At 47.3% G+C, this 26,214-nt stretch overlaps 1 protein-coding gene and 2 long non-coding RNA genes across 4 annotated transcripts in view; 1 reads left to right on the top strand and 2 right to left on the bottom strand.

The window, feature by feature from the left end:
* The first annotated feature begins 1,867 nt into the window (after window positions 1–1,867).
* Window positions 1,868–17,814, top strand: SLC48A1 (solute carrier family 48 member 1). The gene is made up of 3 exons (XM_081898214.1): window positions 1,868–2,080; window positions 12,929–13,096; window positions 14,475–17,814. Exons 1-3 carry the CDS (start codon window positions 1,942–1,944, stop codon window positions 14,609–14,611), a joined length of 444 nt encoding a protein of 147 aa, XP_081754340.1. The 5' UTR covers window positions 1,868–1,941; the 3' UTR covers window positions 14,612–17,814.
* Window positions 17,815–24,849: 7,035 nt separating this feature from the next.
* On the bottom strand, window positions 24,850–25,895 carry LOC309362597. The gene is made up of 3 exons (XR_014165023.1): window positions 25,863–25,895; window positions 25,662–25,753; window positions 24,850–25,087 (listed from the first exon to the last, which is right to left on the bottom strand). It is a non-coding gene; the product is annotated as an uncharacterized lncRNA (long non-coding RNA).
* LOC309362591 overlaps window positions 25,891–26,214 on the bottom strand; it is a 30,370-nt gene continuing 30,046 nt past the window's right edge. For both annotated transcript variants that reach the window (XR_014165014.1, XR_014165015.1), the window contains one exon: window positions 25,891–25,912. This is a non-coding gene — a long non-coding RNA (uncharacterized lncRNA). The remainder of the gene's footprint in view (window positions 25,913–26,214) is intronic.

Genomic DNA, 26,214 nt, shown 5'->3' with positions numbered 1-26,214 from the left:
AGGCCATTGTTCTGGGTCCTCTTCCTCTCCTGCGTGTGAGGGGAGCACCCTGTTGCAACAGATCAATAAAGACCAAGCTTACTAGCTGCTTTGCTTCTCAATATTCTCTGGTTGGCCTCTGTTATTTTCTCCTACCAATAGGGAACCTGTGTAAGGACTCTATATGGGCTCTTTGATACCCCACAAGGGAAAAGGGCAATTTTTGTTTACAACCTGCCCAAAGATTAAGGCCTACTGGGAAATGATCTATAATGAAATTAAGAAAGTCCTTAAGTGGACATTTGTAAAGAAACTGGAGGCTTTTCTCTTGGGCATGGTCGGCCAATTGGTACCAAAGAAGGATAAGACATTTTTTATGTACGCAACCACAGCAGCAAGAATCCTGTTGGCAAAGTATTGGAAGATGCAAGAATTACCTACTCTGGAAGAATGGCAGTCGAAGGTGACGGAATATATGGGATTGGCAGAGATGACCGGCAGAATCCGTGACCAGAGGAAAGAGACAGTGGAAGAGGACTGGAGGAAATTCAAAATATATCTTAAAAATTATTGTAAAATTGTGGACTGATAAGATGTCAAGGGGCAGGAAACAAAGAATTACAGCTGTAAATCTTAAACTTTAAGTAAATTTAAAAGGGACTTGATTAAAAATGGACTGATGAGTTGCTCGAAAAAATGGCAAAATAAGGATGTAGTGAAGGGAAGGTATGGGGAAGTCAAATTATTGTTGTATGTTTTTCATGTTTGTGTTTTGTATTGTATTGTCTTTGATATGTGTAAAAACCAATAAAAATATTATATATAAAAAAATTTGTTTACAACAAAAGAAAATTACAACGAAGCTTTCTTAGTTCAATATTATCCCACTATAGCCATGGGGCCTCCACAAGGTTTAACCCAGCACTGGCAACCCTTCTGGACACACCCTCAAATCTGCTGAGAAGCCACCAAGAAACCATTTCTAAGTAGTTTTTTTGACTCGCTGTGAATCCATCTGATGTAACCAGCTTCTTGGCCAAGGTCTCGGGATGGGCTTTATCTGATAGGAAAAGGGATCCCCTGACTCTCCAGACATTGTTAGGCAACAAGTCCCTTATCATTTTGCCCTGCTGGTTGAAGCTGATGGAGCAAGGATACACATGTGGGAGGGGGGGGCACAGTTGACGCTTCTCACTCTGTTTTAGTAATCTAGCTCTTATCTGATGTTGGTTTTTGTCTTTAATTTTGTAGTTCGAAGGCGACCCCTTGATTTTGTTTCTTTTTTCATTGAATCTGTAAACTGGCCTTCAGTCCATTCTTTAGCAGAAATGAGGGGATTAAAAGTAACAACTTTAATTTTTTAAAAAAACTAGACACAGTTAAAACGATACAGATACAGTTAAACTGTATCTAGTTTTGAAATTGTTTGGTGGGTCTTTGGACCGCAGTAAAGTTTTGACTTGATACAGGGCGGAATTGAAAAAGACAACCACCACCACTTAGGATTGCAAAGCAGTTAAGAGGAGAGATCTGGGTTCCAATTCACACTTTGAGCCAGTCGCTATAGAATCACAGAATTGTCGAGTTGGCGGGGACCCCGAGGGTCATCTAGTCCAGCCCCCCGCAATGCTGGAATCTCAGCTAAAGCATCCACGACTGCCGAGCCTCCAGCCTCTGTTCAAAACCTGCAAGGAAGGAGAGTCCACCTTCCAAGTTGCCCCGCTGCGTTTGGCTGGGCGTCCGCCCGCCCCCCGCCCCCCGACCCGGACGCGTCTGGCCGCGAAGCCGAGCCTCCCCCCGGCCGCTGGGCGCCGCTGCCGAAGGGGGCGTCTCCGGCGGGGCGGCGAGGGAGGCGGAGCCGGGGAGGCAGCGGCAGGCGGGCGGGCAGGCGGGCGGGCGGCCTCGGACAGGCACCGGCGCAGCGCGCCTTCTCGCCCTCTCGCTCGCTCGGCTGGCTGGGCGATGGCGGTGACGCGGAAGCTGGGCATCCGCCTGGCCTACTCGGCGGCCGGGAGCGTGTCGGGGCTGTCGGTCTTCCTGGTGTGGAACCTGGCGCCCAGCCTGCGGCAGCCTTACACCGCCGCCGCCGGAGGGCTCTCCGGTAAGACGCGCGCGCGGCCGGGACTCTCTCTCTCCGCGCGGCCGGCCTTCCAAGCCCCCCCCCCCCCGGCCCGCAGGGGAAGCCGCCTCGGGAAGGCTCCGCTCCGCCGCGAGGAGCCTCTTTCTCCCCGCGCGGGTTTGCAGCACACAGCCCGGGGGTTCGCTTTTGTACGGCGGGGCCACAGCTGGAAGGGGGCCTGGGGGACTCTCGGCCACCGTAACTTTCTGAGCAGCCAGAGGAGGGTTATTTGCAAACTGGCCTCGCGGGACAATCCACATTGGATTTCTTTCCCCTTCGCTGCCCCAACCGGAGAGCCTTAAAAACAACAACCTAGTTTCTCTACAGTGCTTTCCCCGGGTGCTAAAGGTCACTTGAATTCTTTTAAGTGCTTTTTCTACTTGTAATACTTACCAGTTGCCCTTGTTGTGAGTATAAATGGGACAAGTTGTAGCTAATCTGTTTTTTAATTGTTGTGGTTGTTATTATTATTATATCTGAAGAAGGGACTCGGATGCTATTTATATGGAGAGAAGCAGTTCTTGGGATATTGCAGTCCTTAGTTAGACTTCTCCACCTTACCCCAACAGCTCAGAGTGGCATTTTAATTCTTTGCAACCCTAAGACTAAGGCTAAGAGATAGCAACTGGCCCATTGATGCCCAAAGAGCTCCTAGCTTATCCCTGTAACCATTAACAGCACTCTAACATATACAGTACTTCAGACTAAAGGCAGTATGATAATTTGTGTGCGTGGAGGGGGAGACAATTATTTTGTTTATTACTGCATTTACTGTGGTACCTCAGGTTACATACGCTTCAGGTTACAGACTCTGCTAACCCGGAAATAGTACCTCGGGTTAAGAACTTTGCTTCAGGATGAGAACAGAAATCATGCGGCAGCAGCAGGAGGCCCCATTAGCTAAAGTGGTGCTTCAGGATAAGAACAGTTTCAGATTAAGAACGGACCTCCGGAACAAATTAAGTGCTTAACCTGAGGTACCACTGTATATTGCATCTTTCCTCCAAGAAGCTGTAGGTGCTGTGTGTGAGTCTCCCTCTCCTCATTTTGTCCTTGCAACAACCCTGTGAGGTAGGTATGGCTGAGAGATGCTGGCTGGCCCAAGATCACCTCTTGGGCAGAATGGGGATTTGAACCCTTGTATGCCAGGTCCTGGTTTGACACTCAGACTGCTGCATCTCACTGGCTGTTAGGCTTTAAAGAGCCACCAGGGCACCTAATATTTAGGATCCAACCTTCTACAAAAATATGGATATGTTGATGTTTAAAAATAGCTTGGTTTTGGCATTAAATTGTTAGCAGCTTTGTACTACCAAGTAGCAGTTTTTAGACAGGGCTTAAAAGAACGGAATTTCAGCACTTGGCACCTGTTGAACTCAAGGCCACTCTAAGCATGACTTCTTCTCCCTGCATGTAGAAGTGCAGTTGCATGCAGCCTGTTTGTGGTTTGCAATGCATGTATTTTCCTGATGCCTTTTTGAATACATTCTTCCCCTTTGTCCAGCATCACAATCGTCTCTTGTAGGCAGGCAGCATGGAGAAAACCGTGTGTCTCGTATAATTGTCAGGTCATGTCAGGGTACAGCATGGCATGATGGGATTTTGGCTACTTTCTTTTTCTACTTCTGTAGTAGTTGTCAGGGCAACTGTCACCCTCTCATTATCACCTTCATGAGAATCATATTCATTTTCTTTCTTTCTTTTATCCCCAGTGAATTTCTGAACATGGTTCTGAAAGCATTGATGATGAACCGCTTTAAACCAGAGAGATTTGGGACTTGAAGGAGCACAAGTTCAAATCCCAGCTTCTCTGACTTTGTGACATTGTCAAAACAAAAAAAAAAATTCCTTCCAGTAGCACCTTAAAGACCAACTAAGTCAGTTCTTGGTATGAGCTTTCGTGTGCATGCACACTTCTTCAGATACTTCAGATTCTTTAGGTATCTGAAGAAGTGTGCATGCACACGAAAGCTCATACCAAGAATTGACTTAGTTGGTCTTTAAGGTGCTACTGGAAGGAATTTTTTTTGTTTTGACTATGGCAGACCAACACGGCTACCTATCTGTATTTGTGACATTGGTGACACTGATCCCTTGGCCTTGGCTATCCTGTCTGTAAAATGGGAACCAGAATAACCAGTCCTGCAAGGGATAGGGATGACTCAGGTGCTGCCTTTGGAGCCTAGAAATGTTTTTCAGTACCTGATCCTTATTACCCTGTTAGGAAGGATATTACCAACTTAAATGAGAAGCACGGTAAAACAAATTGCATTGTAATAGAAAAAACTTGACAGTCGTCTCTGAAGGATTGATGACTTTGTTTATTTGGGGAAAGGCAGCTGCCATTTAATTACATTTTATTTATTTATCCAGTTTGTACACCACCCTTCACCCATAGATCTCAGGGTGGTTCACAGCATAAAAATACAAGATAAAAACACTACACCTCCCCCACACCCACTCACCCACCCCACCCCCTCCCACCCACACATTTAAAAGGATTGAGGAATTTAGCCAGCCGTGTTCATTTCTTTTTTTCTCCATATTCATTTCTTTATTAAGTACATATGAAGCTCCTATATAATAATAATAAATTTTTATTTATATCCCACCCTCCCCAGCTGAAGCCGGGCTCAGAGCAGCTAACAACAGTAAAATAACACAGTTTACATAAATCAATTAATTGAAATACATTCTAAAATCAATTCATTCTAAAATCAATTCAGAGTCAAATTAATGGCAACCATTGGGCTAGAGTTCTATGAGGATTACCAAAGGAGGGGGTCAGACTGTGGCTTGGCCAAAGGCCTGGTGGAACAACTCTGTCTTGCAGGCCCCATGGAAAGATGTCAAGTCCTGCAGGCCCTAGTCTCTCGTGACAGAACATTCCACCAGATCAGGGCCTTGACCAAAAAAGCCCTGGCTCTGGTTGAGGCCAGTCTTACCTCCCTCCAAGATGTTTTTGTTTGGGACCTCCAAGATGTTTTTGTTTGAAGACCGTAAGGTCCTCCGTGGGACATACCAGGAGAGGTGGTCCCATAGGTACGAGGGTCATAGGCTGTATAGGGCTTTAAAGGTTAAAACCAGCACCTTAAACCTGATCCTGTACTGCATCGGGAGCTAGTGCAGCTGGTATAGCACCGGGTGAATGTGCTCCCGTGGCAAGGACCCCGTAAGGAGTCTCACCGCGGCATTCTGCACCCGCTGGAGTTTCTGGGTCAGTCTCAAGGGCAACCCCATGTAGAGTGAGTTACAATAAGTCTGGAGGTGACCGTCGCGTAGATCACAGTGGCTAGGTCAGGGAGAGAGAGGTAAGGAGCCAACTGCTTAGCTTGGCGGAGATGAAAAAATGCTGCCTTTGTTATACCTGCAATCTGCGCCTCCATGGAAAGGGAGGTGTCAAAGATTACATCCAAACTCTTAACGGACAGTGCTGGCACTAATTGCGCCCCCGCAAGAGATGGGAGTTGCCCCCCCATCCCATATCGTCCCGTCCCAGCCATAGGACCTCTGTCTTCAAAGGATTTAACTTCAACTGGCTCCCACGTAACCATCCAGCCACAGCTTCCAAACATCTGATCAGTGTGTCTGGGGCCGAGTCAGGATGGCCATCAACAGATAGAGTTGGGTGTCATCAGCATACTGATGGCAGCCCAAACCAAAACTCCGGACAAGCTGGGCGAGGGGGCGCATAAAGATGTTAAAAAGCATTGGGGAGAGTATTGCACCCTGCGGCACTCCACACACCAAGGAGTGGCAAGATGACAGTTCCCCCCAAGTGCCACCCTCTGTCCCCGACCAGAGAGAAGTGAGCACAGCCATTGAAGGACTGTATATATAGAGTCAGATCTCTGTTCCATCTTCTGCAGTACAGTGGTACCTTGGTTTGCAACCGCTTTGGATTATAACCGTTTTGGATTACAACCATGTCAAACCCGGAAGTGTGTGTCCCTTTTTTTGGATTACAACCCATTTTTATTTTTATTACAACCAATTTTGGGGGGGAGGCCCCATTGGCGAAAGTGTGCCTTGGGTTACAGCCTGTTTTGGTTTACAACCGCACCTCTGGAACGGATTATGGTTGTAAACCAAGGTACTGTACTGTACTGTCTATTGTTACTGACAGCGAATCTTTAGGGTGTTGGGCTGTTGCCTTTTCCAGTCCCCAGATCCTTCAAATCTATTTTGACCCTGAGACTGAGGTTGGAGACCTGCATGCAAAGCATGAGCTCTACCATTTGTCATATATAAACAGCTACTTATATATCGCCACTAATTCTTACAAGCTATTAGAACGTGTTGTGTTCTGAGTCGAGAACCCGTGGCCCTCCAAATATTGTTAGAACACCAGCCCTGATCAGCAGTGGTTAGGGATGACGGCGTTGCTGGCCAATAGCACCCACCCCTGCTCTACTTTTGGACCTCAGCATGCAGGTAGGTATAGACTTGATTTTTGGAGGCAGAAGGCCAGAAGCAAATCTAGACACCATCCTGGAGTTTATGTCTTCATCCTGGCTGGGTGTTCTGGCCCTCACTGGAGATGGGAATCCCACAGGCCTGCGCATGTCTGTGTGCAATGTGACTATAGCCACGCTCACAACATACATTTAAAGCACAATGATGCCATTGACATCACTGTACTTTCCAGCGCTCCCTGTGAAGAGGGATTGTTTGGTAAGTCACTCTGGAAATCGTAGTTCTGAGAGGGCAGCTGGGCTCTCCGAACAACTCACAGCACCCTTTAAAAACCACAGCTCCCAGACTCTTTTGGGAGGGGAAGGTGGCATCACCGTGCTTTAAATGTATGACATGAATGTGACTTTGTGCAAAATCCATAGGGAATGCAGGAGAGCCCACCCATTAATGAGCTTTTCCCCATCTGCCATGTCTAGCATTCTGACAGTTGGAAGTAAATTTTGCTCGGTTGCAGTCTTCTGTCTTAAGACGCTGTGAGCTGTAAGTGAAAGCTTCCTGCTGAACCTCTGGGCTGTGGAGTGCCTTAGCTGGGAGCTATGCCCAGACGGGGAATCTTATACCCTGTATCAAGCTTGGGTTGGTTTGGCAGTGCAGAGGCGGGGATTCGAACCGCCGACCTTCCAATTGGCAAGTCCTAGACTCTGTGTTTTAACCCACAGTGCCGCCTGCATCCCTTTGCTAACTTAGTAGGAGTCAAATACCACCGGTACATCATTTTCATATAATTTTCTTTCAGTGTACAATGTGCCGTAAATTTCAAATCTGATTTCCATAACCTTTCCCAATCTGCCATCTGAATATTATGTCCCAAATACTTTGCTGACTTGACCTGTTCATTTTTTGTGGGCCGCTCTAAAAACCAAGCTATACATTTTAACTAATGATTTTAAATAATGATTTAACATTATTTTCTAACAAATCTTTTTGAAATCTTGATAATTCACAACTAAAACCTTTCTTTTTATTTATCTTAAATATATCATTTAATTGGTGAAACTGTAACCAGTCCATTATTAAATCCCTTATCTATTCATAATCTTTTAGTTTCACCAGCTCTCTATATGTCAGCCAATTAATTCTCATATTTGCTTTTTTCAAAGATATTACTTCTAAAGGGGAAAGCCACCAAGGTGTTTTTGGCTTTTTCCCATACCAGAAAGATTGATTTTCTTATTAGATGATTCTGAAAACCTTTATGCACCTTAGCTTTCTCATACTATAAGTATGCATGCCATCCAAATCTGTTTTCATGTCCTTCCAAATCTATTATATCTGCCTTTTTCAATATTATCCATTCCCAGAGTCAGCAAAGACAGGATTCCTCATAATAAACCTCTTTGCTCTCTGCCTCCCCAGTTGGAGGCAGCAAGAATAGAAACCCCAGGAGGGAAGAGGGCTCTTGTGCTCAGATCCTGCTTGCTGGTTTCCCACAGCTTGGCAACAGTGAGAAGAGGGTTGGCCTGATCCAGCAGGCTCTTCTTTTGTTCATATGTCTTCTCTACAGCTCAGTCTCGCAGTAGTTTACAGATATGCTGAAGCTTGTTTTAATGAAACGGTTGCACTTTCTTTTTCCTTCTGCTCAGCAATTTTAGAATATTAAGCAGTTTAGTTGCTTTTAATCAACTAAGTAAGTGGTTGAGGGGGAAATCCAGGAGCTGTGCTCCTTCAGACAGCTGATGGCAGCTCACATGACTGAATGCTGATCCATACAAAGCAAATTCCTTCCACATAGAAAAGGACTTTTGGGTAGGAGTGTATTTTGTAAAGGAGCATCAGAGCCCTTTCCTGCAGCCTGAAGCAGTGCAAGACCATGAGAACCAAGACTCTTGACCTGTGTGCTGACTTACATTATCCTACCTAACTAGGCGCTGCCCCCACCCAGTTTCAGACTCTGATCAAAACTCTTATTTCAGAAGGTCTTCACACCCTGAATGCACCTCAAATATTTTACATTTTGTTTTAGTTTGTGAGGTTTTATATTCTTGAGGTTTTAAATGATGTATATTGTATGGGGTGTTTTTTTATTATTGTACACTGCTTTGAGACCTACGTGGTGTGAATAGCTCCATAATGGCCAGGGATTAGGAGTCCAGTCTCCTCTGGAAAGGCCACAGTTTCCTCATGCCTACATTATGCGATGGGAGCTCCCCTCAGATCTCAAGGAAGTGCCCCACTGAATTGGGGAGTGGAGCCCTGGAAGGCGGAAGCCGCACTCCTGATTCTTGGGATGAAGCAGCAGGACGATGACATTCATTCTTAAGAAGCTTTTTTTGCTATTTTTAAGTCAGGCAGGTAGTTCAGTCGATTGGATAAAGCAAGGCTTTGGATTAAGATCTTTGGATTAAGATCTTCTCCAAAGGGAGACGTTGCCAGACAAGTGGATCAAAAGTTCAATGTGGATGTGAAAGACGGGAGAAGCAAACAATGGTGTGTGCTGTGCAAAAGTGGGGGGTTGCAGTGTGTACAGGGCACACTCCTTTCAAGCTGGCCTGTTCCCTGAGCACTGCTTGTTTTGTAGCAAGATGGTTCCTGTTATTCAAGGGATTGGGTCAAGGATGGGCATCCTGTGGCCTTCCAGGTGCTTTTATTAATTATTACATTTATGTAGCACCTTTGTCTTCCAAGGAATTCAAGGTGTACATGGCTCTCCTCTTCTCTACTTCAATCTCACAACAACTCTGTGAGGTAGGTTAGGCTAAGAGATGGCAACTAGCCCAAGGTCACCCAGTCACCCCGACCACACGTCAGGCTGGCTGGGACGGAGGAGATTTGGAGCCCAGCAGCACCTGGTTAGGTAGATGGCAGCATTCTGTAAAACCAGAAAATATTGTCTACTTGGGACCTAAATGTATAACAAGCATGTGCAACTGTAGAAATGTTAGGCATTGTGGAATACCTGGAATGAGGCCTTGGAGAGTTGTTAGCAGTCAATGTAGACTGAATGGGGAATCTGTAGATGCAGTTGGACTCCAATTGCCAACAGCCTCCAGTAGAAGGTTGCTTTATATGCTCATATGTAAAATTCTCTGCAAAGAAATGCTCCCTGTGTGGGTGGGAGAAGAGGCTTCCCGGATGGCGCTTCAGCGTTAGACTGCGTGCATCTCATCACTCCCAGGACTTACTCGTCAAACCTGATGCCACATTGGTGAAGGTTCTGTGTGAAATCTCCTTTCAGTTTTGCCTTCAGGCTCACTTCTTAGCCACCACTGTGCCAAAGGGTGCCTTCACGCAGTCAAAGCTGTTAACCCAGCTGGCTGCTTTGGTGATTTCTAACAGCCACAGTTGCCGACAGGAACACATGGTGAGAATTGGGGGCATTGCAGGAGCCCTGGGGCTCAAATTAGGCTATTGCTGGAGTGTTGATGCTCAAATTGGGGGTGTCTTTGACAGCTGGAGCTTCTAGAGGGGCAAAGATTTATCAGGAGGCATGATCTTAAAGGTTGTTTTTGGCAGGGTGCATGAAAATGTGAAGGAGGCAAGGCTGCTTCTGTCTTGAGCAATGATCTCAAACGTTTCTTGTTCCATTCTGTTTCAGGAATGCAGGCCGAAACTTTACCAAGAAATGAGTCCGGGTGCAAGGCTGCATGGGTGTGGGCCAAAAGGATCACTGTCTTTAGGGCTAGGGGGCAGCGCTGGGTTGCAGAATGGTTCCTCCCTTGAATGTCTTCCTCCTCCTTTCCAGCCAGGCAGTTGCTGATGCCACTTATCTCATTCCAGCATGCAGAAAAGGACCAAAAGAAACACAAAAAAGTTCAAAACAACTGTATTGTGGATCTGCCCAGTTGAGCCTGCCAAGGGTTTGTTTGTCCTGGATCTGGACCAAATAGATCGTGCTCAGCTGAACAGCCTTCTCACAATGGCTTGTTGTCCCCAGGAGTCAGGTAGCAGGAAGACACAGAGGAGGCATTTGTACACTCCAGATGTTTTGCAGGGGAAGGGTTGCCACCACTCTGAACAAAGAGCCTAAACCCCAATCTAAACCCTGTTTATCTGAGTGTTGGAGAACTGGAAAGGTCTTTAATGCTGTTACTAGTAGTGCCTTCAACCCTGTGCCTAGTTTGTCAGGGTTGATTCAATTTTGGAGGCTGCTGTGCAGAGTTCTCGTTTTGCCCAGCATTTTCTGCCAAGTCACCATGAAGACTTCCCTTCCAAAGATTCCTTTGCAAAGTCATGGTTTTGGGGAAGTGCAGCGTCAGGTGTCCCCTAACACACGGAGGCAGCCTTGGGTGCTGAATCAGTTTCTGACACGTGAGGAGGAGCCTCTGACCCACACGCTTCCTGCTGAGAGAAGCAGCCTCTGGAATGACCCTGCATTTTTAAAAAACCACCCATATTATTTTAAATGTAGACCAGAAGATTGTTTCTTTTTCTTTTCTTTCCTTTTTTTGGTTTGTCAGCAATGTTGCAAATATTATTTTTTAATGTACTTAAAAAAAAAAGATTTTCTTGATTTACAAAGGTGTGTGCAATGTCTCTCTCTCTCTCATATTTTTTTCCCAGGTAACTTTTTTTTTTTACAAATCGGTTTCATTTGTTGAGGAAGAATAGGGGGAAAGAGGTGGAGGGGGGAAAGATGAGTGGAGGTGGGGTCGGGTGGTGATGTTTCTATTTTACTTAATATGTGGGGATTTGTGTCAGCGTTGCTTGTGCAGGTTCTCTGCTGTTCACTTATGTTCCTTTGGTGGTGAGAGAGGTTGGGGTTGGCCTAGGGTGTGGCTGTTCATTTGTGGTTGGCTGTGGTGGTCTTTGTGTTCAGAAGCCTATGTTTCTGTAGCCTCTCTGTGGAAATCGGCACCTGCAATCTGGGAAGTTCCCCTTCTTCAGAGCTGGCAAAGCACTGCTGAACTTCCTGTTTCCCCACCCCTTAAAACTTGCAGGAATCTTGTCTTATTGCACACCCATGGCTCTTCCAGAACAGCCCTTGCCAACCTTGTGCTCTCCAGTTCCTTTGGACTACAGTTGCCATCACAGCCACTGGGCAGGACTGATGGGATTTGGAGTCCAGCAGCATCTCCAGGGGCACCTTCCACGCTAGACTTCCCGCTTGGGGTGGGTGTAACAATTATGCCAGGGCTGGGGGATCCCTGTCTTTCCAGATGTTGCTGGACTGATGGAGTTGGAGTCCAACGTTACCTGGAGGGCCAAAGGTTCCCCAGCCCTGGTCTGAATACACCTGGTCTGAACACCAGAGATGCAATGCCAAAATCACATCAGTGCACATAATACAAGCCCTTCAGACAGAGTAACCTCTTTTGGCTGGCTGAACTGGTAAAAGTGGATCCCCCCCCCCCCTCAATTTCCCCTCTTGTAAGGATAAAAACACCTGGTTCTAGGAACATTGATCACCTCCATGCTGCTTCTCAAAGCTCAGGCACTTTTACATAGGTTTGTCTTCAAACCTGTGTTTGATCCCTCAGTACATCCCTGAAACAGCTGCAGATCTTGCACTCAGTCCCCCGCCCCCCCACCCAGTGCTGATGGGTGTCTGCAGCGCTGTTTTTCACCACAGGAGGGCATTCCTTCCACTGTGTCCTCTCCCTGATTTTATTTGAAGTGGTGAGATCTAAAGGTGTGCCCTAATCCAGAATATGGCAGCTAGACTGGTGACTGGGAGTGACTGCCGGCACCATATAACACCGGTCCTAAAGGATCTTCACTGGCTCCCACTATGTTTCCAAACACAATTCAGTGTTGGTGCTGACTTGTAAAGCCCTAAACAGCCTCAGCTCAGTATACCTGAAGGAGCATCTCCACCCCCATCGTTCAGCCTGGACACTGAGGTCCTCCTCTGAAGGTCTTCTGCTGATTCCCTCACTGCAAAAAGTGAAGCTACAGGGAACCAGGCAGAGGGCCTTCTCAGTAGTGGCACCCACCCTGTGGAACGCCTTCCCTTCAGATGTCAAGGAGATGAAGAATTACACAACTTTTAGAAGACATCTGAGGGCAGCCCTGCATTGGGAAGTTTTTAATGTTTCACGTTTTACTATGTTTTTATATGTGCTGTAAGCCGCCCAGAGTGGCTAGGGAAATAATAAAATTATTGTTATTATTATTACTACTACCTATTGTAGAAGAGAACCACAATAGGTGTTTGGTGGGTTTTGGGGGGGGGGAATTCCTGCTCAGACTTTTCTGTTCTGTTTAATGGCAGTGTAGTGCCCTCCAGCTGTTTCTTGACTCCAACTCCCATCATTCTCAGCACAGCCAATGGTCAAGGGCTGATGGGATTTGGAGTCCAGCAGCAGCAGCCACAGTCTCCCCACTCCTGGCCTAAGACCTGTGTGGAGATGGATGATCTGCCCTGCAGTTCGAGTTGCCATTGCTCTTGATTCTTCTCCTTCTTTGCTCCCCCAGGGGTGCTGGCTCTCTGGACCCTGATCACACATGTGATGTACGTGCAGGATTACTGGAGGACGTGGCTGAAAGGCTTGAGGTTCTTCCTCTTTGTCGGCGTTCTCTTTGGCATCATCTCTCTGGTGGGCTTCTGCACATTCCTGGCCTTGGCCATCTCGCAGCATCAGTGTAAGTTGGGGGCATTTGCTGTTCGGCTATAGCAAGAGCTGAGTAGGTTCTGAGTGGCCCCAAAAACAAAACAATTTTGCTCCCCGAAAATGCTGTATTCTGCAATCCGTAATCCTCAGTGGCAGAACACTTGCTTTGCTCACAGAAGGTCCAGTCTCTGGCATCTCCACTTGAAAGGATCACTCAGCAGCAGTGGGGGTGGAATGGACCTTTTGCCTGTGGCTTTGGCGACTCGCTGTTGGAAAGAGCAAGCTGCACTCAGCTCGATGGGTCAGTAGACTGGCTTGGTCCAAGGCAAATTGGCATGTGCAAAAGATAGAAGGATGAGCCACAGCTGCTGCTTTGGATGCAGAATGTCTCAGGTTCTGAGCTGGGTATTTCCAGCCAGAAGAAGCTTAGGGAGCAGGGCTCCAAAATGTCTCTGTGGCTAAGAATTTACAGAAGGATAGCCCAACTTTTTATACCAAGTGGGCTGCAAGAGTATTTTGAACCCACACTGCCTGCTTGTGGAGTTGGGGAGAGCAAGGCCAAAATTGGACATGCACCCCCATGCTGCCTACCCAAAGGTGGATAAATGAGGCTCTGGGCTTTGGGAAGGAGGCACGAGGCTCTGGCAGGGTCCTAGAGCCCTCCCTCCCTCATTTCCAAAGCTGGGAAAGCACTAACTGGGCTTTGGGAAGGTGGAGGGAAGACTCTAGGACCCTGTCAGAGCCTTGTGCCGCCTTCCCAAAGCCCAGCGTCTCACCTGCCCAACTTTCGGAAGGTGGCATGCTGAGGGCCACCAGAAAATGCGTTGAAGGCCACATGTGGCCCTTGGGCTGTGCATTGGACCAGCCTGATCTACATGGATGCTACTGTTACGAATAGACAATACTGGGAGAGATGGACTAGCAGGAGTCCAACTGAGCATAAGAGAAGGTCATATATTCCCATTCGCATTACTTAGTGTTTCCATGTGTACTGGGGAGGGGAATTTGTTAGGGAACCTGCCTTGAAGTTGGAGGCACGTCACACTGATCCACTTTAGCTTCAACTTGGAGCCAAGGGGAGCTTTGCTTTTGCTTCTGAAGCTTCAGGTGCCGGCCTTCCAAAATGCAGGGAAAGGGATCCTGCTACTGCAACTCCCATCACCCCTGACTATTGTCTGTGCCGGCCGGAGCTGAAAGGAGCAGGAGCCAAGCATCACCAGGAGGGTCTCAGGTTCCCCATCCCTGCTGAAGTCCATCCTGCCTGGTGATTCCCCTAGGAGGCATTTATTCCATTGGCTTCCTTTGGTTGTGGCAACTCATCCAGTGGAGTCTTCAGTAATGAGCAAGGGAGGCTCTGTTCTCTCTCTCTTTTGTTTAACATTATTAATGCTGCTTGTTCTTCTGTTTAGCCCTGAAAGACCCAAAGAGCTACTACCTGTCCTGTGTCTGGAGCTTCATCTCCTGGAAGTGGGCCTTCCTCCTCAGCTTGTACTCTCATCGGTACAGGAATGAGTTTGCAGACATCAGCATTCTCAGTGACTTCTAATAAGGACCCAGACTTTTAAACTCCAGCAAGGAGAGGAGGCACGTGGGAGGAGGGGAGCCCCCCCCCTCTGGACAGACCCTGGCAGGAAGGTGCTGGCAAGGAGGACGACCCCTAGGAGGCCGAGAGCAGGAGCCTGCGTCCACCTCTGCTTTCCCTCCCTCTGCTGGCTTCCATAGGCGCTCTCCCTTATTCCATTTAGCCTGTCGCTCTGCCTTGCTCCCTCAGTCTCGTGCGTATGTGTGTGTTTTTAACTTTCACCAGCGTTGTGTTCCAGCTTGGAGGGATGGTTCAAGGTGCACAGCAAGACCCAAGGTTCTGGTCCAAGTCCTCCTGGGCCCAATACATTTCCCTCTTGTACTTTGGAGTGGTGGGGAACAACATGAAGGCTGAAGAAACTGGCAGAGCCACCATCGCCACCCATAAACGTTGTCTTGTTGCCGCCTGCCGGGTGTGTGGTGAAGGCCCAAGGAGGTGAAGAAAGCAAGGGACTCCTTTCACAGAGAGATGTATTTTCATAAGCGCAAGGCACAAATCCATTTTAAGAGGAAGCTATTTTGAACAGAAGCCCTGACTCCGTTGTCGTCTTGCCGTTGCTCATGGCTTTTGAGGCAGGAAGAACGTGGGGAGTTTTGTGCCCAAAATAGTCCTCCTGCCCAGTTCTTCTCCTGGCTCCTTTTAAATTGTTGGGTTTGACGTTTCAGAGTGAGATTCAGACCAGGGATGGGGAAGTTGTGGTGCTTCAGCTGCTGTTGGGCTCCAACTCCCAACTGCCTCAGCCAGCATGGCCAGTGGGCAGGGATGCTGGGAGTTGTAGTCCAGCAACAACAGGTGGACCACGAGTTCCCCATACCTGGTTCAGGTGAAGCTATGTCCCTGCTGTTGAGGGTTAGCCTTATGGAATTTGGAAGTGACATAAAACACCCTTCAAACCCCACAGCCCAGCCCCCCTTTTAAGGGTCAGCTGCTAATGTCTTCCTTGTATCCATTGTCTAAAACTGCTACATTATAAAGCAGAAACAAAGCATTTATTTAGACTCTAATGCTCCAGTCAGTTCTGAGTGTGTCATCTGTGACTCACACATATCTTTGGACCAAAATACGTAATTAGCCACTTGGTTCTTGCACGTGGGGGTGTGTGGATGGGTCAGTGGAAGAGGAGGTTTCATGCCTGAGGATTGGGGGTGGCTGCGGTACCCCTGTGCCCCTTCACCCCAAAAGTCTTGGACTCAGCTCCCAACAGCTCCCAGCCAGTATGGGGTCAGGAATTATGGGTGCTGAAGTCTAGCGGTGACTGGGGCCCCCCTGAAACTCTCCCCCCATCAATTGAAAATGGACTTCAACAAAGGAATTCCAAGATAGCCACTGGTGGTTGCATTAAATAGCATCACATCTGCATTTTATTATTGTAACACTTAACCTTTTAAGATCAAGCCTGGCCAGGAGCAGAGGTGGCTCTCAAGCAATGGGTGTGATCTTGTAAGAAGGAATGGGTTCTCGGAATCTCTCTGCGTCACTTGGATCTGAATCGTTGCATCTGATCACCTGTGAGGGTTTGCCACTGTGCTCAGAGTGCTCTGATGGTGTTTCCTGCTTGGCAGGGGGTTGGACTCGATGGCCCTTGTGGTCTCTTCCAACTCTATGATTCTATGATTCTTAACCCAGAACCGTTTGCTAATACCGGATTCTGTGGCGCCATTTCTCTTCTCCCCCCCCCCCCCGGCTCACACCATTCCCCTTTGCAGTGCTGATCTTTCCGTTGGGCACAGAGGGCTTGCTGAGTGCTTCCCATCTCTTCTCAAACAGAGAGCTGCACCCCTCAGCTTGGGTCTGGTAACCTGGGTCTCATCCAAACTAGGGCCCGGATTTCTTAACATAACCTTAAACTTGACAATGTGACTAAGGGATGGATCCACTCTTTATAAACTTTTTACATCCTTATACTCTGAGTGTGTGGACCCTGCACACTGGATGCTCCCCAGGTATTTAAGTGGTGGCTGGCCCTTGTGGTTTCTTGGTTTGCCTGGAAGCAACTTGATGAGAACCAAGTGTCCCCTTTGGAGATGCAGGAGTTGTTCACCCACTGAATGTGAGCTTATTGCAGATCTAAATCTGGGCCTATGAAAGAATGCTAAGCAGTTCCCATGCGACATGCCTGGAGACCCAAGGAAGACAGATGTAGCAACTCTTCCCACCTTTCAGTGAATTCTGGATTCTTCATGCGGCCTCCTGCACTTTGTAACAGCTTCATTGTTTTTAAAATGGGCATCTTAATGGCCTCAGAAGTAGATCTTAAGAGACTGGCAGGTTAATGCAGGCACAGCTATTTGTAAAGGTAACTCGGACCCAAACCATTTAGGACTTTAGAACTCATCCCATGTATTTGAATTGGGTCTAGAAGCAAGCGGTGCAGCTAGCAAGTCAAAGTGTGATGCTCCAACTTCCTGCCCACAACCAGGAGCTGGTGAGCGGCATTCTTTGCCAGCTTTACGTTTCTGAACCATCTCCAATGGCAGCCCCATGTGGAGCACGTGATGATGTCCACTGATTGTCCCCTCCTGAAAACAAGAAACTTTGAGAAGCACAGAAGAAAATTGGTGGCTGCCTATTGTTATCTATTTGCAAATGCAGGAGAAGCAAAAGGGCAAATCCTGTTGCCTCGTGGCCCATTTAATGGAATGAGGGGCAAGCAGGGATAATGAGAGAGCGGGTGACTAGCTAAAGAGGACTTGGCCACTGGTGAAAAATAATCTGCCACACCAGCAGGGGAAGTCGGTGGTCCATCTGTAGTGCATGCAGGTGTAGGCAGGCAACAGGGTGCTCTCCAGATGCTGGACTCCAGCTCACATCAGCTGCAGCCAGCATGGGCACTGGCCAGGCATGGTGGGAGCTGGAGTCCAACAGTATCTGGAGGGCTTGAGACTGGCCATCCCTACTTTCTGTCCTTTGCTCTCCATGGAAACTTTGGCCCTCGGCTCATTAGGGGATGGGACCTTGTGATGTTGCCCTGCTTTTGCAGTACAATTCATAGGCTGCTTTCTGTTCCCCTGCTTCCGCCCTTGGAAATAACTTTTACCAGCGTGTGTTTTGTTCTCCCCTCTGTGTGTGCGCGCGCGATATTGAGGAGTCAGTGCACAAACGGCTTGCCTGGGAGAAGACTGTCCACATGCCACTTTTGTTAAAAATAAAGGGGGGAAACAATACAAGGTGTCTGACTGTATTTCTTGCAGAGGGAAGCCAAGCGGGGTGTGTGGGGGGGTGTGAGACAGAGAGAGAGGCAGAGGGAGGGAGAAGCCCCTGTGGCTGAGGAGCTCCTGAGCCAAGGAAGGGTGTTTTTGCCCCCCTGGTAAGAACTGGTCTAGTACACACATGGCCTTGGTTACCTGTCTGAAGCCGTCAGTGGATTTGGCTGCAGGGAACTCGTGGCATCAGTAAATTCACACAAATTCCTTTTTCTTATTGGAGCAGAACAACTTCAAACAGCCTTTGAAGAGCTTAGAATCTCAGATATGACAAGAAGGGGGTGTGGGTGTGGAGGGCTTCCAGTCCTTTAGTTCTGCTGTCCTCAACCTGATGCCCTACAGCCAGCTGGAGGGCACAGGGTTGGGGCAGGCTGGTCTGGTTTCTCTCCATGCTTAGCTGCAAGCCCACATTAGTTAGGTTGCAAGAAGCTGGACTTCAGTGTTCAGTTGCAGTGGGCAGTAGGGCAGATGTTGCGAGAGACTTGCAGAGAAGATGGGGAAAGTTTGCTGTTTTGTGGTGGCATTATAAGTTCTTTTCCAAAGCTGATGTGTGAGTTTTGCAAAGCAAATCCTGTTTGTGCTTCTCATTGCCCACAATTGTGTATTGAAAAGCACAGCCAGGCACCCAGCCTTGGATCATACCTGAGCCATGGGCTAAAATGTTCATTGTGTTCCTTATTCAGAACTGGACAGCAGGTGGAATTCAATGCAGCATGCATACAATTGGCTTAATATTTTGCTTCTGTTGTACCAAATTGCTGTGCCTGAGTCTGAGTAACAGTTTTCTCTCAATGGTTGCAATCCTAAACTCACTTACCAGGAAGCAAGCCCCACTAAATTTCATAGGATTTACTTCTGAGTAAACATGGTTAGGATTGCGCTGCAAATCCTTAAGCAATGTATTGCTTGCTTTTCAGCTGAGGGTTTGGCAGTGCAGAGGGGGCCTTGAAAGAGCCCTAGCCCATAGTAAGCTGAATTACAATGTAGCAAAGACATCTGTGGGGTGTACTGACACCTGCAATGCTAACAGCAATACCAGTGTAGGGTTGCCAGGTAGGCAGAGAAAAACCTGAACCTGCTCCCTTCAACAGCACTTTGAACGCAGAAATCAGGCATCACACTTGCCCCAAGATGGAGCGGAATGGGATCGCCTGCTAATCCTGCAGATCAGAGCACTGTTAAAAAGACGCCAACTACAAAGGATGGCTCAGTTTGGCAGTTTGTCTGCAAAGTCTAACTAGAAGTGTTACTATATATATTGTTTGGCCGTGTGTGTGTGTGTTTGTTTGTTTGTTATAAATTCAAATTCCAGAAAATAGCAGCCAATGGGGGCAGGAGGCAGATCAAAATTCAGACTGTGCTGTGCAGTATTGGGTTATCCCACCCATGACATCAACCTGATCCTGTGGGACAGTCCCATATTTTCCAAGCTCCCCGTGTCAGGGTTAGGAACATATGGCGCTCCAGAGGCTGTTGGACTCCCAGCACCCATCAGCCCCAGCCAGCATGCCCGATGGTCAGGGATGATGGGAGTTGGAGTCCAGCAACAATGGCAGGAGCTTCTGCCCATTTAACTGAGGGCAGATATTGGAAACCAGATCACCATGTGGAGCGGCAGTGGGCACAGAAGGATTCTGGGGAGGGCAGGTAGGTGTCTGAGAGAAGAACTATGCAAATGTAACTAATGCGGTTTGCCTGGCCTTTTGGCCTGCAAGAGTTATTTATTCCAAATAGTTTAATCTAGGAGCATGGGCCCCTGAATCATGGAGGCTCTAGAGAGTTGTAACGTATTTGCAGATGTTCTCTTTTGCTAAGGAAAGAGACATAGATCATCTGCCAGCAGGCCGCTTGTGCAGTCCCACAAAGATACACGAGGAGGTCTTTCCATTTCTTTCTCAGCCCCCCTTTCTCCACGAGGCAGCTGGCAACCATAACCCTGACCAACAACACTCTTCTTCTGTCTTACACAAAAGCATTAAAGCAATAAAATGGCATGGTCAGAAGGAGTGTGGCATAGCATTCTTGCTGAAGTGAAGGGCTGAACCGAATCAGATAATAGAGATCCATAAGTGAAATTGAAATACTTTATTGTCACTTGTACAACTTGTATACAGTGAGATTACACTAGCACCCCCACTCAGATGGACATCACTCTTAATTTTTTATAAAAGCACCAGTGGGGAGGGGTGCTTGTGTGATTCATGGTGTGTGCCGGGGTGTGTCTGCTAGCTAGCTCTTTCCTCCTCCACCATTTCCCTTTTCTGTACCCCAAAGCTTTCCCTAAGTGACGTGGAAGCTTGTCCCCCTTGCCAGATGTTGCCGCACTACAACTCCCACCATCCCTGACCACGGGCCATGCTTCCTGCAGCTGAGGGGAGTTGGAGTCCAGCAATGTCTGAGCAGCCACAGCTTAGCTGCCGATGGGGGGGGGGCTATTTTCATTAGAAAATGGTGAAGGGGGAAGGGGGAAACCTCCCCCCCAAAGATTGTGCTGCCAACCTCAATTGCCACAAAATGGGGGGGGGGCTGCATTGGCATTTCAACTCTTATTAACCCATTCTGACTTCTAGTAGCACAAAGGGTTTACGTTTTGTCCCCTGACAGGGTCCTTAATGCAGGACTGCAGCAGTTTCTCCTAGGCTCCTAGAAGAATAGGGGGAGGGAGGCAAGTCAGGAATTTGGGGTATAGTTAATACAAACTGTCTGAACACGGCACACCATGCAACTCCATGGCTAGGGTCAAGAAAAAGGCAACTGGCACACCCCGCTTGTGTACCATGATGTCCAACTTCACCATACTTGGGAAGTGGTGTTGGGTGGGAGGGGGAGAGAAACATTTGTTTAGAAGATGCTGCCAGACCCTGTTTCAAGTCAAGTTTCCAAGGCCTCAGCCTCTGTCTTGGCGCGTTGACAGGATGAGGCGTGGATGTTTGCTTCTCCTCATCTGTGGATTTTTGTCACAGAGCCAAGAAGCCAAGAGATGCTGGTGGGAGGCCTCGATAATTGGAACATTTGGGATGAATTTGGATCCAAAGGGCTGGGACGGCCTCTCGGCTTTGATAGAGTTCCTGGAGCAGGACATGTGCCAAGGCTCTGTAGCCCTGCGGTTAAACACCCTGGCCCTGCAATTCTGCAGCAGCCAGCTGAAGTCTGGAGCCAATTACAACCGGAGTGAGTTTGGAAGAGCTCAGCTGAATTCTGTCTCTCTCCCACCCCCCACCCGGTTCGCTCTGCTTTTGAACATCTGGGCCTTCTTGGAGGAAAAGAATCATCCACCCATCACTGTGGCTGACTATTGCCTGCCAAGGGGCCTCAATGCATGGAGAGCAGAAATGGGTGGATTCAACAGCGGGACAATAGTCAAGCAAAGATTTCTGGACTAAATTTGGCACTGGAGCGCTGGATGCCTTAACTGAAGCACTATGGGTTTGTGCTCGCGCAAAGTTAAAACTGTCCAAACTGCAGAGTATCTCCCATATGCCTTCAATTGAAATATATGGCTTTTCACCCCACATAGAAGTAAAACTGGGACACAGGTGGCGCTGTGGGTTAAAGCCTCAGCGCCTAGGACTTGCTGATCGAAAGGTCGGCGGTTCGAATCCCTGCTGCGGGGTGCGCTCCCGTTGCTCGGTCCCAGCGCCTGCCAACCTAGCAGTTCGAAAGCACCTCCGGGTGCAAGTAGATAAATAGGGACCGCTTACCAGCGGGAAGGTAAACGGCGCTTCCGTGTGCAGCTCTGGCTCGCCAGAGCAGCGATGTCACACTGGCCATGTGACCCGGAAGTGTCTCCGGACAGCGCTGGCCCCTGGCCTCTTAAGTGAGATGGGCGCACAACCCCAGAGTCTGTCAAGACTGGCCCGTACGGGCAGGGGTACCTTTACCTTTACCTTTAGAAGTAAAACAGATATGCTCCTTGCCTCTATGTAACAATTAGCATTAAATGCCGAGCCAACTAACTTTAAAGTTTTAAAACTATTCAAGATAAAAACAAAATAACATTAGAACAGACTGTGGTGCTGAAGGACAAGCAGCCATACTAGTTCCCATCCTCACTTGGACCACTGGTTTATATACAATAGAGATCCTAGATGAACTTCAGGTATTGTTTTCTTTCTTCCCAAATCTTATCACTATATGAACCCCTTAACCCACCCTTCACCCTCACAATTATATACCACTATGAAACATTTAAATGCCACAATTTTCAGTTCCCAAGTTTACCTATTAATAGTGTATTAGACTGACGGGAAAAGAGGATTTGCTCAGCTACCAAAACATACTGCTTTATACATGTGCAATGTAATGCACTGGCCAGCAGGGGTCATTCATTGCAACAGTCTGCAATTGCTTGCCATTAAATACAATGCTCAGTGTTATTTACAGTGCTCCCTCGGGTTCCATATGCTTCAGGTTCCATATGCTTCAGGTTACATACGCTTCAGGTTACAGACTCCGCTAACCCAGAAATAGTACCTCGGGTTAAGAACTATGCTTCAGGATGAGAACAGAAATCGCGCTGTGACTTCGCAGTGGTGCTTCAGGTGTTTCAGGTTAAGAACAGTTTCAGGTTAAGAACAGACCTCCAGAACGAATTAAGTTCTTAACCCGAGGTATCACTGGAATTGGAAAGTGAATGAGAAAGGCACTGCACATGGGGAAACAGTGCAAAAGTTTAAATCTTTCAATGTCCATTGCAAATCCTCCTCCTTTCCTTTTTTATCCTTCCACCAAGTCTAATTTGGCAAGTGTAGGTTTGGGAACACAAGAACACACAAATACACAGGCACACATGCAGAGAGAGATGCCTTACTCACTCACAAAGACCCAATATTTCTACTGTTGTGGATTCACTTTAAAGTGATGCTGGATCATAGTTTTGGGGGGATTGGCAAAGGAATGTTACTGTCTTGGAATGGGTGGGTGGTTGAAGGTTCTTTAATGGAACTGCAATGACTAGAGAATAGTTGGAGATATTCCTTGAATGTTTTGAGCGAGAGAAGCCACTGGAACTCATTGCCTGCTACCCTGGGATGGGTGCAGGGACCAAGCCAAGAAATTCGTGCTCTAGGTAACTTATTGTTGCAATCTGTCTGTCTCGAGAGACAATGGAAGAGTGCTCCATCGGGGATAAAGACAAAGAATTGCATAGTTATAGCACCTGCTATGGCTGTAAAGACCAATATGAGAGAGACATGTTTTATTGCAGCTGAGGTGGATGAAGGCATCCAGTTTTGCTGCTGCAGATGCACCATAGAGTTTCTTCTCTCTGCTCCTCCCAGTGGTCATTCCTCCTCTGGTCAATGCTATGGTCACTGCGCAACCTGTCTGCCACCACACACTGCAAGGGGTTCCCACAGTCAGGGTTGATGTTGCCAACCTTTGTGTCGCATCTGCAGACATCTTTGTAACGCAGGGGAGGCCTGCCAACAGATCTGGTGCCTGAGGCCAGTTCCTCATAAAGCACATCCTGCCACCTTCCATTCTGTGGACATGAGCAAGCCAGCATTGATGTGGCTGGGACAGAAATGTGAACTTGCTCGGAATGTAGGCTTGGAAGAGCACATCTTTGTCTGAGACTCTGTTCTGCCACATGATGCCCAAAATCTTCCTGACACAGCACATGTGGAAGGCATTGAGGTATTGCTCCTGGTGGGTGCAAGTTGCCCATGGCTCACTTCCATAAAACAGTGTGCTAAACATGCAGTCAGGTAGACCTTTCTCTTGATATTGAATGCTAGCATCACACTCTCCCACATACTGTCGGAGAGGTGAGCCATCGCTGTCGCTGCCTTGCTGATATGCTTATCCAGCTCAGTTTCAATGGAAAAGTGACCGGTTATGGTAGAACCCGGGTAGCAATAGAAATCATTTTAGAAGAGGGCTAAGGGCTAGCTGGCTGTCCAACTTGTCACCTTCCAGATGTGGTTGGACTCCATCAGGCCCAGTCAGCATGGCGAGTGGATGTGGAACCTCTCACTCCTTAGGAAAATGAGGAACACAACACTCTTACACACTGCCCCCAAAAAGGGGCAAATAAGGACATCGATTTGCATAAACTTTGCTTAAGTGTTTTTGCTGGGCAGGGCTGAGACCTGGTGGCCTGTGTGTGCTTGCTCAGCCTGCTGATGGGCAAGTTCAAGGCTCCCTCCCTGCATGATGTGAAAGTGGCCTGTGATTCTCATTGTTAACAAGTTTTATAGGATTTGACATCGAAAACCTGCACAACCTGTCTGACCAAAACAACAGTATGAGAAACAAAAGAAGTGTATTGTGCACACGTCTCTACCCCTTTGGCTCTATTGAATCTCTTCCACGTAAGGCCTTGCAAGATTTGAAGGTAGGGGTTGTATTTATTTTTAAAAGGCAGACGATGCGTAGACAGCCAGAAGAGGGCAGGCGCCACAACAAGATCTGAACAGAGGAACTGTCTCCATTGGCGCTCCAAACTAATTGCAGTTTTTGCAAGAGGAAAATATTTTTTCCAATAGAATTTCACACTACAGCATATTTTTCTTCACCCATCAGGAATTCCTTGAGGCTTATACCTGCTTCATGCATATATTTTAAATGATGTCTTAAAAACCTAAGGTTGATAGCCTATGCACACTTACCTAAGAGTAAACACAGTTGGAGATCGGAGTTGCTTCTTAGTAAACACACATAGGATTTCCACTCTTACCAGGCAGTCCTATGCAGCTTTTCTCAGAAAGATATGCTAATATGTTCAATGTGGCTTACTCCCAGGAAAGTCTTGCAGAGGATTGCTTCCTTAAGGTTTCATTTTATGCAGATCGGATACAGATACAGGCTGAAAACAGAGCTTAATCCAGTCCAGCTGGATTATTGTTTTTGTTTAGTTTGTGAATCAGTTTTAAAACTGTAATGAAGAGGCAATGTGTGTTTGTGTGTGTACGTGTTAAATAAAAAAAATAAAAGGTAAGAATTTAAGAGTATGAAGGGCTTGCTAAGCATCTGCAAAACACTCTCCTGGTAAATTAATGGAATTTACAACCTGTTTATTCAGCATATCTTGATTTGCTGGCAGAAAGCTTTACATGATGGTTGCACTATTACAGTCTTTACTGAGTATTCATTCTAATTTGTTTATGGGGCAGTTATATGACAAAAAGCATTTCTGCTTATTTATTTGTGGGGTGTTTGCTATTTGTTCATTCTGCCCTTTTCTGCACATTTCTCCATCTCTTTTCCAAAGGCAAAAAGTCTTTTCTTTTCTTTTCTTTTCTTTTCTCTTTTCTTTTCTCTTTTCTTTTCTCTTTTCTTTTCTCTTTTCTTTTCTCTTTTCTTTTCTCTTTTCTTTTCTCTTTTCTTTTCTTTTCTTTTCTTAAGTGGATTTATTACCATTGAAGTGAAGGCCCAAGACAGGTGTTGATCATGATGTGAGCTGCGCACAGGTGGTCTGAAGTGAGCGAGCTACCACCATTCCTGTGGAGCCTCCTTTTATTGAGACGAAATATGCAAGCTAGTCAGATACATTTTTGGGCTGTGACCTTTACACATCTTCCGTACCAAGATCGTGGGGTAATACAAAGCTATTTTGGCACCTGTTCCACAGCGTCATTTTCCCCTTGCACAGTGTATGACGTAGAAGACAAAGGTCTCATGGAAAAGGGTTACAGACAGGACACCGCAAACTGCTGAGATCGCGAAAGGTCAGGCAGAGGTGGAACGATGTACAGACAGCTGTGGCTTGTCTGGGGTGGGGTTTCCCTGCACCCCAAGGTCACGCGTGCAGGCCTACCGTGGCTGCCTGCTGGTGGGGAAGTGTGCTCCCTCCGGACCCCACTCCCCACTCCGCGATATCCCTACAACCATAGAGCAATAAGGTGTTTGACCCACTTTAATTCAGCAAATCTAACTTTCCTGGTACGTACTTGATGCCCTCCTGCAAAAAAGGATAGAGTCTACAGTCACCTTTTAAATGTGTTTACCTTTGCCAGGATTGTGCCCATAACCTACAGATGCTTTTGGATTGGGGGGGATCCTGCACTTACCAGCCTATAGCAGCAGCTCGTTTGTTCACCACAATAATCTGGTGCCCAACCTGCACAAAAGGAAAAGTATACAGTGTTTAATGCCAAGTGGAAACCTGCTTCCTGAATACATTTTATTACACGGACAAAGTTCTTTTTAAACGTGTCACATTTGCATGAAGTTGAAATGCAACTGTGGTTGCAGTTTGCAAAGGTAAAGGGCTCATCCCCATGACCTATTTATTTCATCCTAATTTGGCTGCATGAAGCTTACTTGGAGGTTAGATTGTATCCAGTTTTTATTGAGCATTTGCTCTGATTTGATTGTGGGGGCAGTTATACAACAATGAACAGCCTCCATTCATTCCATCCT

This window comes from Podarcis melisellensis (assembly GCF_964234715.1).
Source record: "Podarcis melisellensis genome assembly, chromosome: 2".
Classification (NCBI taxonomy): Eukaryota; Metazoa; Chordata; class Lepidosauria; order Squamata; family Lacertidae; genus Podarcis; species Podarcis melisellensis.
This window is presented reverse-complemented; position numbering and strand designations above follow the sequence as displayed.